Source organism: Pongo abelii, chromosome 6, assembly GCF_028885655.2.
Source record: "Pongo abelii isolate AG06213 chromosome 6, NHGRI_mPonAbe1-v2.0_pri, whole genome shotgun sequence".
NCBI classification, from domain to species: domain Eukaryota; kingdom Metazoa; phylum Chordata; class Mammalia; order Primates; family Hominidae; genus Pongo; species Pongo abelii.
In genome coordinates this window covers 148,432,516-148,447,377 of record NC_071991.2, presented here as the reverse complement: position 1 = coordinate 148,447,377, position 14,862 = coordinate 148,432,516, and the positions used below count along the sequence as shown (strand labels likewise).

At 56.7% G+C, this 14,862-nt stretch overlaps 1 protein-coding gene across 5 annotated transcripts in view; it reads left to right on the top strand.

Annotated features, from left to right (window-relative positions):
- Positions 1-8,373: 8,373 nt before the first annotated feature.
- The window catches only part of KCNH2 (potassium voltage-gated channel subfamily H member 2), a 33,441-nt gene continuing 26,952 nt past the window's right edge, over positions 8,374-14,862 (top strand). The window contains exons 1-2 of one of the 5 annotated variants that reach the window (XM_024250417.2): positions 8,374-8,857; positions 11,759-11,989. In XM_024250417.2, coding sequence (XP_024106185.1) covers positions 8,782-8,857; positions 11,759-11,989 — 307 coding nt within the window. In that variant the 5' untranslated portion in view covers positions 8,374-8,781. Of the gene's footprint in view, positions 8,858-10,558; positions 11,119-11,758; positions 11,990-14,862 lie in introns of those variants that run through there. The other 4 variants (XM_063726200.1, XM_063726198.1, XM_063726199.1 and 1 more) reach the window with 4 other exon arrangements.

The following is a 14,862-nucleotide window of genomic DNA, read 5'->3' as shown; positions in this document are numbered from 1 at the left end:
CCTGGCCCAGTTTCCTGGCATGGTTGCTGTGGCGCCTCTTGGGAATTGGAGCTTTGGGCCTCAAGTGTGCCCAGCATGGAAATTCCACAGCAACTGTCACTGGGATCGTCTGCACAGAACCCTCTCAGGTGCTCCCAGGAAGGGCTGGGCCCTCTCTCCAGACCAGGGCAGGAGGAGCAGCCTTTAGAGCCCCCTGCTGATTTGTGAGATGTGGAAATCCTGACTCCAAGCCCTGGTGAACCTTCAGTCATTGGTGACTTGTCTTTTTTTCCTGCTCTCCCCAAATGGATTACATGCCCCTGACTCCCAGTGACCTCCCAGAGGCGTCCCTGACATATTTGCTGTTGATGATGACCTGAGGCTTCCCTGGGGCTCCCAGGAAATGGGGTTCCCAGTCTGTTGTCTGGTTTCCTAAACACCAGCCCCGGCTGCGCTGGGCACTGCTGAGCCCGCTTCCTAGAGGAGATGGTGTTCTGCCGCGCGGATCCAGAAGGGGGAGCTCTCAGGACCTGTTCTTCTTCAGCAGGGAAAGATCGAATCCGCTCTTCCTGGACATTTAGCGCCCCAGCATTGCGATCGGCCGCTGTCGTCACCTTCACACCCTCACTGGCTCTATCTGGCCCGGCACTGGACTGCTGGTTCCCCAGAGGGACAGAGATGAGGTCCTGACCACAATTCTCAGCTCAGCCAAATTCTCCCTAAGCCTTCCTCCCTTGCGAAGCCTTCCCTTATCCTTCTGGCCTTAAAACGATTCCTTCAGACCCTGAAGTCAAAGCATTCATGGTCTGTCCGGGCGCCGTGGCTCACACCTGTAATCCCAGCACCTTGGGAGGCCCAGGTGGGAGGATCGCGTGAGCCCAGGAGTTTGAGACCAGCTTGGGCAACATGGGAAGATCCTGTCTCTATTTTACAAAAATGAATAACATTTTTAGAAAAAGAAAAAGCATTCATGGTCCACACCACTTCTTAGACTTGGGATCTAGGACTATGTAACTTCTCTTGTCAGCCGCCATTATTGGTATTTGGCTCCTGTAATATTGTCTAATCATGGGTGAAAATATTGTCTTCTCAACTAATTGCAAATTTTGTAAGGCCAGGGACTGTATTGTATATCACATATTTCCTTAGGAATACTTCTCAGTGGCGGGCACATAGAAAGCCATGAATAATTGTTTGTGGGTATATCAGGGAGATGATGGAGTGGGAGACCTGTTTGTTTATTGTTTTTGTTTTTGTTTTTTGAGACAGGGTCTCACTCTGTTGCCCAGGCTGGAGTGCAGCGGTGCTATCACGGCTCACTGCATCTGGGCACAGTGGCTCATGCCTGTAATCCCAGTACTTTAGGAGGCTGAGGAGGGTGGATCACTTGAGCCCAGGACGTCAAAACCAGACTGGGCAACATAGTGAGACCCTGTCTCTGAAAAAAAAAATGCAAAAATTAACCAGGCATGATGGTGCACACCTGTAGTCCCAGCTGCTTGGGAGGCTGAAGTGGGAGGATCACTTGAGCCCAGGAGGTCAAGGCTGCAGTGGGCCATGATTGTGTCACTGCACCCCAGCCTGGGAGACAGGGTCAGACCCTGTCTCAGAAAAAGAAAAGTTAACAGCTAGCTGCAGCCTTGACTTACCCGGCTCAAGCAATCCTCTTGCTTCATCTTGCTGAATAGCTGGGACTACAGGTGTGTGCCATCACATCCAAATAATTTTTTCTTTTTGTGGAGATGAGGTCTCACTATGTTGCCTAGGCTGGTCTTGAACACCTGGGCTCAAGCCATCCTCCCACCTCAGCCTCCCAAAGTGCTGGGATTACAGGTATAAGCCACTGTTCCTGGCCATGCAAGACCTATTTGAACCTGAGTTCTCTTCTCAGGTCCTTGGTGTTGGCTGGCTCAGTAGCTGATGATCCTTGGGATGGGCTAGGATATGAAGCTAGTGTTGGGTTAGCATTTTTATTCCAAGCTGGGGTAGGCTCTTAATTCTGCCTGATATTAGCAGAATGAACAGCCAAAGTTCTGGAGAACTGACAGAACCACCTCTGTATCTAGAGTTCTCTGGTCTCTCTCTCTCTCTCACACACACATATCTCAAATTTCTTTAGCTCTTGTTATATGTGGTATGTAATCTCCCACCTGGCCTGGTGTGGTGGAAAAATCACTTAACTAAGAACCAGGAGACACTATTTTATGTCCAGCTCCATTTCTAACTTGTGGCACAACCTTGAGGCAGAGTCCTTGTCACTATGAATCTCTGTTTTATTGTCTAATATATGAAAGTGTTTGCTTCTGGCTCTAATATTTCATAAAGCAACAGAAACTCCCAAAGGAAATCCCAAGAGTTGCAAGTGTAAAGTTCAGGGGTTTATTCGTATCTTTTCCTGATGGCTGTCAGGGGAGTGAGGGAGGAAGGCACACTCTGAAAGCGCGTGAGACATGGTGTTCTCAACACTGACTGGCAAACCCAGCTCTTGCTTCACCCCGTGCTCCTCCAGGAGCTACTGTCCAGCTCCAGAGGCATTTTCAGGATTTGGGGTGACCATCTAATGCACTGTGTCCTGAAGAGTGCCTCAGTCTTGTCACCTGGGCTGCCCTCCCTGGTTTTCTGCTGAGCCTGCCATAAAGTATTTTCAGCACCTTGGACAGAGACAAAGCTCCAACCTGGCTGGAGGCATTGAGTAGCCAAGAGAGCTTGGGATCTCCTCCAGGGCCAGCTTTCCTGGCAAGGTAGCCCAAAGCATGTCTTGGTTCTTCATATTTTTTAATCCCTCGAAGCCACTCAAAAATAAACCCCCTAATATATGTCAAAACAGTGCACTAGCTCTGCAAACTGTCAGGGCATTTTTTTAAAACAAAATCAACGTATTTTCTACAATAGTGTTAGGTACACATTAGGTGCTTAGTGAATACATTTAAAAAGGAATACATGCAAATTCAACCTCCAGACAAATGTCCCAGCCTCCTTATAATCGGATTCTTTCTCCCCTATATAGTATATAGGGGAGATATACTATATAGGACTACAATATAGTCCATCCTATATAGTAATTCTGGAGCTTCTAGTACTTGCTAAGTTTTGGAGCCTCACTTGAAGCCCCTTCTTGTGTCTAAACATCCAAGTCCTTAAATCAAAGGAACAGATGACTATTAAGTTTTCAGGCAGAGGAAACTGAAACTGGCCCCTTCTCTTTCTCATCTGGGGGTAAGTATAGATTGGTGGGGAAACCCACACCTGACTCCTCTTGGGATCTTGCTTTATGAAGATGTTCACCGCCTTCCTTTGTACCTGAGAAAGTCCTTACCATGCAGAAGGACCAAAATTGCCCAGGAAGTTTTCTGAGCTGCCCCAGCCCACTCAGAGCCCTCCTTCTTCTGAACACCCCTCCATGTATCCTCAACATCACCAGATTGTTCTTCTGACATTTCATATCGAAGTTTTCTCATGCCTATTGGTTCTTTTCCCAGTTAGATAATGAATTCCTTGTGTTTGTGGTTTCCAGCAGATGCTACTGTGATGCAAACACAGCAGATAAAATGAGAGATTGATCAGTCTCGGGGGCTTCTATCTTGTCCTAAGGGGTCTCCTGCACCACTTATTTTTAGTCTGACATAAATATGCAGGATGGATCATGGTGCTATTTGTGGAGCAACCATTGGCTCCAAGTGCACCCAGGATGAGAGAGCAGAGGCAGGTGGTGGAGGTGAAGATGGCTATTGAGGAGAAACGGAGGAACCACTCATGGGTGGGTGTGTTGCTGTGTGGAATTAAGGAATCACTCACTGCTAGAGCTGGAAGGGATCTCAGAGATCAGCTTGTTTGGCCTCCTCATTTTACAGGTAAGGAAAGTGAGATTTAGTGGTACTCCTAAAGTTACACAACAAATGGGCCCTTTTCCATCACCTCTGACCTGGTTCAAGTGTTGGGCATCTCTCCCTTGGACTATTGTATTGCTCTATGTGGCAGATGATATTTTCCCAAGGTGGTCGTGCCAATACATATGCTTTTCTTCCAGTGTGACAGCAACACCACTTCACTGAGAGGTGGGGGTCTGTGTTTGTTCTCCTTGCATCTGATGGGCCACGATTACAGCAGAAGTTGTTCTATGTGATTTTTTAAGGCTAAGTTACTCAAGGAGATACAGCTGCTGACTGGTCCTCTCTTGGGACACTGGCCCTTGGAACACAGCCACCATGCTGTGAGGGAGCCAGGTGGCCACACAGAAGGGCTTCGTGTAGCTGTCTGGCCCCAGTCCTAGCTGAGGTCCCAGCCAACAGCCAGCACCAACCACCAAACGTAAGTAGATGAACCTTCCAGTCTCTAGTTTGGAGTAAAGCAGAGAAAAGTGGTCCTGGTGGAAACTACCCCAGTTGCAAATCCATGAGCAAAATATATCCAATTAAGCCACTGGATCTTGGGATGGCTGTTATGCAGCAATAGGTAATGGAAAAACCTCATATCCACCTCATTTTCTCCAAACTATTATACACATTTCATTCAATCAACAAACCTTTTTTGGATACCTACTCTTTGCCAGGGTCTGTACAAAGACAGACAGAATATTTACATTCATGGATTCTGCATTCAGCTGCCACTACTGTGACCCCCTTGCAGACAGAATAAAATTCATAGTCCTCAGCCCTCTGCAAATGGTGCCAGCCTGCTGCTCCACTGCCACCACATCAAATTATTTTGTCCCCAGACCCAATCTCCATTCTCCTTTCTTTATATATCCTGATGTTGTCTCTTCTATTTGCAATGCTTCTGCCCTGCCCCATCTCCAACCTTCAAGGACCTGCTCTGAAATCTCCTTCCCTGGCAAGGCCCTCCAAGACTCCTCTGGTTGAAATTAACCAACACCTCCTTGTAATCCCACAGCACTGACTGCAGACTGCAGTTTCTGTCTGCCCACTGTCTCCCTCAAAACTCACTAGACTGTGAATCCCTGGAGGAGGGATCCTGGCTTATCCCTCTTGTCCCCCAGCAGTGTCTGGCACAGGGCCCAGTACTTAGAAAGCCCCCAGTAAACACTTGTCGATGCAACTAGTAGCAGAACCAGAATTAGAAGTCAGATCTCCCGAATCCTAGTCTCCAGGGCCTTACTTGCTTCTTTTGACACCACAAAGGCAGGGAAAATGTCCCACCAAAGGTGGGGATCAGGTTGTCCAGAGAAGACCTTGGAATGGACCAGGGGTTAGCGGGATTGCTACATGTGGAGCTGCAGAGGGCGATGAGTGAAGAGTGTCCTGGCTCTTGGCTAGAGGTTTCAGGCGGGTTCCTTCCTTCCATCCTTTCTTCCTTCTTTCTTTCCTTCCTACTTCCCTTCTTTCTATCAATAAGCCCTGATCATCCACTTCTGGAGGGGAAACATGCTGTTTCTTTGATTCTTTTCTCCTCCAACTCCAGTTCATATCTGAAAAAAATCTCTATCCTGGGGACCCAGTTGCACAGAAAAACAAAAAAACCCACCATGTTCAAGCATCAAGGGACCTGCTCACGCTGTTCTTTCTCCCCCAGGGTTTCCCAGGAACCATTGCTCTGTAAGCTGTCTCTCCTGTGCCCAGCTGACTGAAACTGCTTCCCAGTCCCCTGTGGGTAACCCCAGGCTCTCCTGGGCCTGACTTTGGTGGTGTCTTGCCTGGCCTGCTCCGAAACGGGCTTCCATTTCTCTTTTTCCTTCCAGGATGTCCTGGCTCCACGCCTTCGGACTGAGCAGGAGCAGAGAGCAGGGTGGGCAGGATGCTTTCTGCAGACTTTTCTCCCTAAATTGTTTCTTTTTGGGAGCTGGGAGGAGCCTGGATATCTCACTGTAGCCTCTCTCTTCCCTCAGTCACAGGCAGGGTGCGGGAGAGCTCTTCCCAGGAATGGTCTCTGAAATGGCTCTTGGAGCTGAGATGGGGGTGGGGCAGATTCTAGAGGCTTAACAGCCCAGCTCTTGGTATTAGGGTTGGGCACTTTTCTCTTTGTCCCAGATCTGGGGGTAGCAGAGGTGGGAAGTTGATGGCAGTGGGGGCTTCTCCATCAGCTCCACCGAGGCCCAGAAATGTTGCTTTGGGGAGAGCTTGCCCCCTCTCACAGCTTCTCTTCCTCAGCTCAATTCTTGAGTGTGGGGGCGGCTAAGTGGGTCTGCCTTCAGGCTCTACCCTGAGCCTCCAAGGAAGTCAGAAATCTACATTCGGCTTTGACTTCTGAGTATGTGGAGTGGGCTGCGGGGAGAGAGGGAGAGATCTGTCTCTCCTCAGCTTGAGGGAGCAGCTCTCTTCTTGCCTCTGTGCACAGAAGGAGGGCTACCCCGTGCCTGGGCTCCTCTCTGTTTGGGAGGATGAAGGGCTCCTCTGACTCCTTTGTCTTCCCTTTGGGATGAGAGCAGAGGCCTGCCCCAGCAACATGGGTACAGGAGTGGAGGACAGCTGGCCAGCTCAGATGAGTGGCTCCTTCCCTTCAGGGCCTGGCTCTCCCTCTCCCTTGGTCTGGAGAGAGGGGGAGGCCACAGATGCCCCTTTCTCTTCTCGCTCTCCCATGCCCATTCTCAGCTGCTGGCCTTTGCTCACTTTCTCTCCATCCCCTGGCCTGGACAGGAGGACACTTCACTCACACATGAATCATCCTGGATTCATGGCAGGCAACCCAGCAGCCAGGGGTGGCCGTGGGGCGGGGCAGGGGCTGGGTCAGTCATGGACTAGGTTCTACCCGGAACCCAGATGTGTTGATGCACCTGATGCCAAGTGCTACACCAAGGAGGAGTAGTTTGTGCTGTGGAAGGCCCTGGGCCCCCTGGGGGGTGAGTGAGGAAACTGCTAGCAGTGGAGAGGGCCTAAGGAATAACTGCACAGGCAAGAGCCTCTGGACTTTTTTAGCATCAGCTGGTGGAGCCACCTCCTTCTCTCCCACTGGCTGCCTCCCTGAGTCACTGCCCACCCACCAGCAAATAAAAAAGAGTGTCATCTGCTGGCCAGTGGCCCCATTTGGCCCCAGTGTTTGCATCTTTTTGCTCCTGGGTGGAAGGTGAGAGTCCGGGTAGGGTGGTCTCATCACGACAGTTCTTTCTGCGCCTTCCTCCTTCGGGACTCCGCTTCCTTCCCTGCCCTTTGTTCTTCCCCTCCCCCCATGACGGTTCTCGCTGGTGACAAGACCCAGCCCCTGCTCCAAGGACAGAGGCAGCTGCAAGCCCTCAGGAGCCCCCACATGGCCCCATCCATCTAGACAGTTCTCTGATCCGGCTGCAGGGAGGGGACCCTCGGCTGTTCAGCTGCGACTCCTCCCTCCCCGCCCGCCCACTCAGCTGTCAACACTCGCCTCGCCGCCCTGGCCTTCCCGGGGCGCTGCCTGACTGCTAAGTCCGAGGACACTGCGCCCGGAGACCCTCACTCAGACCCATGCAGGCGATGAGCAGGCGGCGGGCAGACACCCCGCCTGCCCTTGAGCATCCCTAGGCCTCCTTGCCTAAATAAGGGAGCCGCAGCTGGAGCGAGCCAGCTGGCCGGGGGGAGGGGCCTGCGGCTAGGCCAGGGCTTTCCGAGGGGCTGGGCCGCGGCTGCCGCCGCAGGGCCCCGAGCCCGCCGATTGGGCGTGCAAGGCTGGCCCCGGGCTGCCGGGGGAGGGCGGGCCGCTCGCACACGGGGATCCCCCGGTTGGAACCTGGCGCTCAGGGATCTCTCTTTGATCCTGAAGCTAGGAGGCCGCAACTGCTGTCAGAATGTCCCTCTCTGTGCAGCTCCTATGCAGAGCCCCACAGAGGGCTCTCTCTCTCTCTCTCTCTCTCTCTCTCTCTCTCTGTGTGTGTGTGTGTGTGTATGTGTGTGTGTGTGTGTGTTGGGGCAAGGGGCGTGCCCCTTCTAAGTTTCACCCTCCCTTATTTCAGATCTCTGCTGGTCTGGGGCCTCCAGATTGTCTTGCTTTTCCTATTTCCAGGGTCTCTCTTGACCCCGGGCTCGTCTTCGAGGGCCCAGGCCTTGCCCCGGTCACCCACAGTAGGCACTGAGCGCATGCTGTGTATACCAAGCCAGTGCTCGGCGTGGTGGGGAACCAGGGCATAAGGAACCGCCGTTTCCCTTCAAATCAGGTTTCTTAGCCGCTAATCTGGGGGGGGCGTGGAATCCCTTCCCCCCTCCCGGCCGCCTACAAGCCGGCCATGGCACCTGTCCTCACGGTTCCCCCTGCCTAAGGGTCCCTTCCCCCTCTTCTGGGCGCGCGAGTCCCGGGGGCTCCTAGGCAGAGCGAGGGGCTGGCGCTGGGGGAGCACTCGGCGCGGCTCAGCCAATGGGAAGGGCGGGCGCGCGCGGTGGGGCGGGGAGGGGGGGAAGAGGGCGGCGCTGCGGGCGCGCCGCAGGCGGGAGGGGGCCGGGAGGCGGGGGCCGGAGCCGGAGGGGCGCGCGCCGCATTAACCCTTCCGCGGCCGGGCCGAGCCGCAGGCGCTGCCCGAGCCGCGGGCGCTGGAGCGGCTGTTGGCGCGGCGGCGGGCGGGAGCCAGGAGCCCGGGGCTCGGGCGGGCGGAGCGCAGCGCGGGGACGCGGCGGAGCGGGCCCCGCGGCTCGGCGGGGGCCGGCAGACAGGTGTGCCGGCGGCGGGCGGCTCGTGCTCAGGCGGCTCCAGGCCGGGCCCGGGGTCCGGAGCGGGGAGCCGGGAGCCGAGCGAGGACCCGGCGCCCGCAGTCCAGTCTTGGCCCCGCCCGTGCTCGGCTTGGCCGCAGGGTGCGGGGACTACGGCCCGGCCGGGCCACCCGAAGCCTAGTGCTGGGCCGGGCCGGGCCGGGGTGGGTGGGGGCCCGCCTGGCCCGCCCATGGGCTCAGGATGCCGGTGCGGAGGGGCCACGTCGCGCCGCAGAACACCTTCCTGGACACCATCATCCGCAAGTTTGAGGGCCAGAGTGAGTGGGGGAGGGGGCTGAGCGGGGAGGGGGCTCTGGGGGCGGGCCGAGCTCTTCCGAGTGTGGATGGGGGGGCGTGCCCGGGCCGTGTGCGTCGCCAAGTGCGAGTCAATGGGGCCTGGTGGGCCCCACGCTTTGGCGAGGGGGCGGCGGGGGCAAGGCTTGGTGCACCGGGGCCGTGGGCACCGGGCCAAAGGGTTTGGGGTTGGGGCTTGGGGCGGGAAACTCAGCTCAGGCTTTTGGGATCGGAGTGTGTGTGACACGCTGAGTGTGCAGGGAAGGGATGTGGGATGGAGTGTGCAGGTGTCCCCAACTCTGGGTGCCTGGACGTGGATGGGGCTGTGTGCAAGGGCATAAGAGTGTGTATGACCCAAACCCTGGGATCCCGAGAGTCCAGCGCGCACACTGATCTTGCCAGATCTTGACTGTGTTGTGCCTGAGGGACTGAAAAGCCGTGGATGCAGGGTCAGCCCATAATCTCTTCTTGTGTATGCCGTGTGTATATGACCCTGAGCCCATGTGTCACCCGTGAGTTAGACCCTGTATGGGCGGTGGGGAGGTGTCTTTGACAAGGTTGCAAGCTTGTGGGCTCTGTGGAGGCAGTGTGTCCTGGGGCTAGAGCTGGGCTTTGAGGGTAAGCAGCTCCCTGTGGTACCCCCTCGTTGTGGGTTTTCTTGCCCTGGGCACTGTCACCTAATTCCCTTATGGGGACCGGGAGTACAGCACCCCTAATGCCTGCCTGGTAGGGAGACTTCTAGAAGGGTCCCAGATTAGGCAAATGTCCTGGGTGTGGGTTTGCACCCAAGCAGCATTCATGTGCCTGTCCCTAAGGCTGCATGAGCCACAGTGGGTGTGACTGCCAAGGGCCCTGGGAGTTGGGATAGGATGACATTCCTTGCCCATGACCCTGTGAGCACAGGACAACGCGTGCTTGTAACGGTGGTTGGGGGAAGGAGGGGTCAGTCCAATGGTCAGTATTGTGTGAAGCGAAGGAACAAGATGATCCTGAGGGGGTGGAGACAGTGACACTGGTTGAGGGCCTCCCTGAGAGGTGGGGGTGGGCCCAGGGGGAGGCTGTGGGCGGGCCCATGGGGAGGCTGCGATGGATGTGGGGGGGTGCTGGCTTCTAGCCCTACCTTTGCCACTGACTGCCATGTGACCTTGAGTGACTCTTCCCTCTTTGGGTCTCAGTTTCCAGGTCTGTGGAGGAGGGGCAGGCTTTCTGTCCCATCCCTGTATTCCAGGATCTCCGTGAAGGGTGTGTGGGGGGGTGCGGCATGCCTTCGAAGAAACTTGCTGTTCTCTCCCAGGCCTGGGAGAGAGGACAAGGGGTGGTTTTTCTTCTATGAAGCTGGGGTGTGTGGCTGGGCCTCTGGACTGCCTTGGACTGGGGCAGAGCTGGAGGCCGAGTTAGGGGGTCTTTTCAGGTGACAGGAAGCCTTGACTCCTGGAATTGATGGCTGCCTGGGAGGACTGGGGGGCCTTGGGAACTGGCCAAAAGATGACCCAGTTCCAAAAGGCAACTTTCCGGCGGCCAGTGGAAGGGAGAATCGAGAAAGGTGGGAGGAGGCCAAGTCCCGATGGCCTGGGCCTATCTCAGGGTGCCCTGCTGCAGCCCAGCCTTGCACGCAGGATTGCCTAGGGCTGCAACCTGAGGGCTATGCCTGCTGGGGAGGGGAGGGGAGGGGGAGAATTCCAACTGCTACTGAGAGCCCCAGCATTAAAGGCCAAAGTGGCCGGAAACTTCTGTTTGTAAAAAGCTCTTATCCCAGGAGCATCTTGCCTGGCACAAGTGAGGCTGCTGCCTGCCTGCTGCTCACTTGCCAGCCTGGCTCTCTGGGCAGGCCTGGAGTCGGGAAGCCAAGTCTGGCCGAAATGGAACCATGGGTGTGCTCATCCAGGATGAGGCCAAACTGAGGAAGGCCTCACATCCCTGGGCAGGTCCCTTTTCTTGGGTCTGTTTTCGTACAAGTGGGGCCAAAGTCTCAGGCCCCTCCCAGGCTCCAGGTGTTTCCAGGGTTTGGAGCTGCAGGTCCCTCTCTTTGCTTCCTATGACCTTGGGCTTCTGCCTGTGACCCTCAGCTTATTCTTCTGCCTCTGCCAGACCAAGGTTCAAAAGCTGGCTCTGTCATTTACAAGCTGCAAGACTTGGGCATGGTGCCGAACTTCTCTGGAGCCTTAGTTTCTTCATCTATAAAAGGAGGATAATGACACCTACCGTATGGGGTTGTCAGAGGACCTAATGAGATGCAGCGTCCTAGGTGTTCAACGTGTAACTTCCCTCATCCTCTCTGGCACACCCACCCTTCAGCTCCTGACTGCCCTTGGGGCGGGGGGTAGTCTGCAGAAGTTCTAGGGGGTACTGACCTGGTAGGATCCTTAGATAACTGAGGAGTGATTTCCTAGGGAGCCTCAGGATAAGGAGTGGCTCAGGGAGCGCCCCCCAGTCTGGAGAGCAGGGAAATTAAAAGCAGAATCCAGAGAGCCGGTGCAAAGGGAATCCTGGCCGCCATCTCTGGCCTTTCCCAAGCTCCCTCTCTAGGCCCAGTGTTTATCCCTCCGCCGCGGCTGCTGACACGCGTTGCTGACACCCGCCAGGCTGGCCTCAGCCTCGGGCATGGAGGAGGCGGCGAGCTGCTGGCGGCCTGCCCGGGGGAAGCCACGCAGCCAGCCCGCGGGCCAGGCGGAGGAGGGGGCGCGCCGCGCGGCCGGGCCGGCCAGGCACCTGTATTGGGGCAGACGCACAGCTGCGTTCGCCCCCTGCTGGGGACCCCAGTCCCAGCCATGCTTCCTGTGGCGGGGAGTCCCCGGGCGGCTGTGTGAGTGGAGAATGTGGGGAAGGGCTGGGAGTCCCCGCGGCTGGGGTCCCCGCTCACGCGCACTCTCCTCCCCGCCCCCCAGGCCGTAAGTTCATCATCGCCAACGCTCGGGTGGAGAACTGCGCCGTCATCTACTGCAACGACGGCTTCTGCGAGCTGTGCGGCTACTCGCGGGCCGAGGTGATGCAGCGACCCTGCACCTGCGACTTCCTGCACGGGCCGCGCACGCAGCGCCGAGCTGCCGCGCAGATCGCGCAGGCACTGCTGGGCGCCGAGGAGCGCAAAGTGGAGATCGCCTTCTACCGGAAAGATGGTAGGCGCGGGCCGGGGCGGGGCCACGACGAGGGGCGGGGTCAAGAGGGGCGGGACCACGGCGAAGGGCAGGGTGCGTAGGGGTGTGGGGGCGGCTGGAGAACGCCCCGAGCCCGGGCAGGGTTCTGTGGAGGTGTGACGCGGGCGGGGGCCCTGCGGTGTGCCTGTGGGAGGCGCGGTTCCGGGGCCTGCACCTCGCTCTGCTGAGATGGTTTTCAGGAGGGCAAAGGAGTTGCTAGGCTGTGGGTCTGGCTCCTCTGGTCCTTTTTTTCCCTGGGCAGGTGTGGGCACCTAGAGCAAGTTGGACTAGAGTTAGACCGAGCTGGGATGGCAGGTACGTGCGTGGATGGAGGTCAAAGGTCAGGCTGGCAGTTGGGCGCTGACCTCCGGGCACAGGCCCCTAGCTACCTTAGGGCAGTTGCTGCCAGGTGACAGGTCTGGGAGATGTCGCGGAGGGACAGGAGGGCTGCAGGACTCTGGCTCTCTCTGCTGCCCCCCTCCTGCCCTGCGCTTCAACAGCACCTGGGGGAGGTGAGTGCCTCTCCCCGCAACCTCAGTTCCCTTTGTCTCCGCTGTCGAGCGCCCCGCCCTGCAACCCTCTCCTGCGCCAGGTGTCTTTACTCAGCCACCGCCTCCCAGCACAGCTGCTCTGGGCTTCCGGAGAGCGGATAAACAGAGCCCGGGATGGGGCTGCTCCCACACCGTGAATGCCCTGTTGGGGTGGGCTCTGGTCAGGGCGGGCAGAGCAGGAGGACTGGGGTCCTGTGGGCGGAATCCGGCTGCAGAGGCGGCTCTGGAATGCGTGCAAACCTTGCTGCTTCCTAGCGTGTGTCCCATAAGCATTTACTCAACCCTTGTGAGCCTGGCAGGCTCTAGGCTCTTGGAGATGGGCAGGACAGATGAGGCTCCTGCCCTCAGGGAGCTTGTCTGCTGTAGACAGTGAGCACGCACTGCTTTCTGTTTGGGACCAGGCCAGCCAGCCCCATGTGCCAGCCCTGTGTGCTCAGGGTTGGCTGGGGTGGCTCTGCAAAGCCTTGCATCCTCCAGGCTGTGCTTTTGCAGGCTTGCACAGTCTGTGGCATCACTGGATGGCACTAGAGGGGGCATGGTCCCTGCACCCTGTGGAAGAAGGTTTGCTCACAGCAAATCAGGGTTCTAACTGGCAGGAGGCAGGGGCTGTGAGATTAGACTCAAACCCTGAAGGCAGTGGATGGTTTCTAGGGGCTAGACACTGGGCCAAATGCTTTACTACTCTTATCTCAGGCACTCTTCACAACCCAGGGAGGTAGACACTACTGTTGTCTTCATTTTGGGGGATGAAGAAACTGAAGTTCACACAGTCACACAGCTAGAAAATAGCAGTTGGGAACGGAGCCCACATCTGTCTGACCAGAGTCCTGTGCGCTCTGTTCTGTCTGTCATATATTGAAAATGACACCAGATAGTTGCAGGTCTATCTGTGTGCTGTACATTATCTCACATGAAATTTTATTTTAAAAGTTTGCCAACCACAGATGTAGTGAAGAGAATACGAATCCGTAAGTCCTGGGTTTGTGTCTAAGACAGTGCTGGAAATTATATACTACTGGACAAGTTGGTTGACTTCCCTGGGCCTGTTTCTACTTGTGGGATAACGTGCCTCGCATCGGACCTTCACAAGGGTGCTGAGCTTTCATAGAGAGTGCCTGCAACGGGCCATGCTCTGTAAACACAGTGCCAGTCCCACTACGATGTAGCTGTGCTGGGGATTTGGCCTCTTGGCAGCAGAGGCTGAGGGCTCTTTCCTTTGGCTGTGGTATGTGTGGAGTGCTCTTAGGTAGAGCTGGCCCTCCCTCCCAGTCTAGGCTGGCCCCTTCTGGAGAGGATGGCCATGGGCCCCCTTCTGCAGAGGAGTTATTGTGGGATCACCTAATCCAACCCATTGGAGTTGCAGGTGGAAGGACGGAGAAGCAGAGGTCTGATGACCAGTGAATCAGTGGAAGGAGTGGGATTAGAACCCAGATCCCCAGCCCAAGTTCAAACTTGTCCCCTCTCCAGGTTACGACTCCAAAAAATGGAGCTGTGACCCAGAAAACTCTGTGCCAGCAATCTCTGTCTGTCCCTTTCTTCACTCTCACCTAGCTTCCCTGGGGCTCAGGTGTCTCCTGTTGGCCAACAGGCTGGCCTGGAACTCGGCCACCTAGGACCCCATGTATCCTGGCATTCTAGGCCTGGGGTGATGCAGACAGATTTCCTCAGCCTCCGCTTCTTCTGCCTTGAAACGCTCAGTCCCTCCTGTGATCCCCGGGACCTGGCTTGGGCTGCGTGTGTGTGTGCCTGTGTGTGTACTCACACATGGGCCCGGTAGGGAGGCGGAGGTGAGGAATGCCTGTGCCACCCCTTGTTTCTGTCCAGGCCTTTCTCAGGGTCTCTGCCTGGGCCAGCCTTGGGTGGGGGGAGCTGGGCAGGAGGTGGAGCCTTCTGCTGGCAGGCGCCGCCGTGGACAGCTGTGCTGTGTTGGTGCCTCTAGCCTTGCTCTGCGCAGTGTCAGGGCCTGGAGCCAGACAACCCCATTATTTAGTTGCTGGGACTGCTGGGAGGTGGGGAGGCTAGACTGGGGGACTGTGGGCTGAAGGGAGAGACACGAGGTGCCTGGGGCTCACTGGCCCTGTGCCCCTTGAAGTCAGGCCCGGGATTAAGGTGGAATTGGGGGCAGAGTCCGGTGGTGTGAGGCTGGCTGGCGGTAATATCCCGCAAGGCCCTGGGGAGGCACCCTGGGCAGCAGGTGCTGGCTGGGTCCACACCTGTGCTCCCACATCGCCATGGGGGCTGTGGCTCCTCCTCTGCCAGTCCTCACAGAGTCCCTTCTCTCTGTCCCCCTGCATCCTCTCTGCT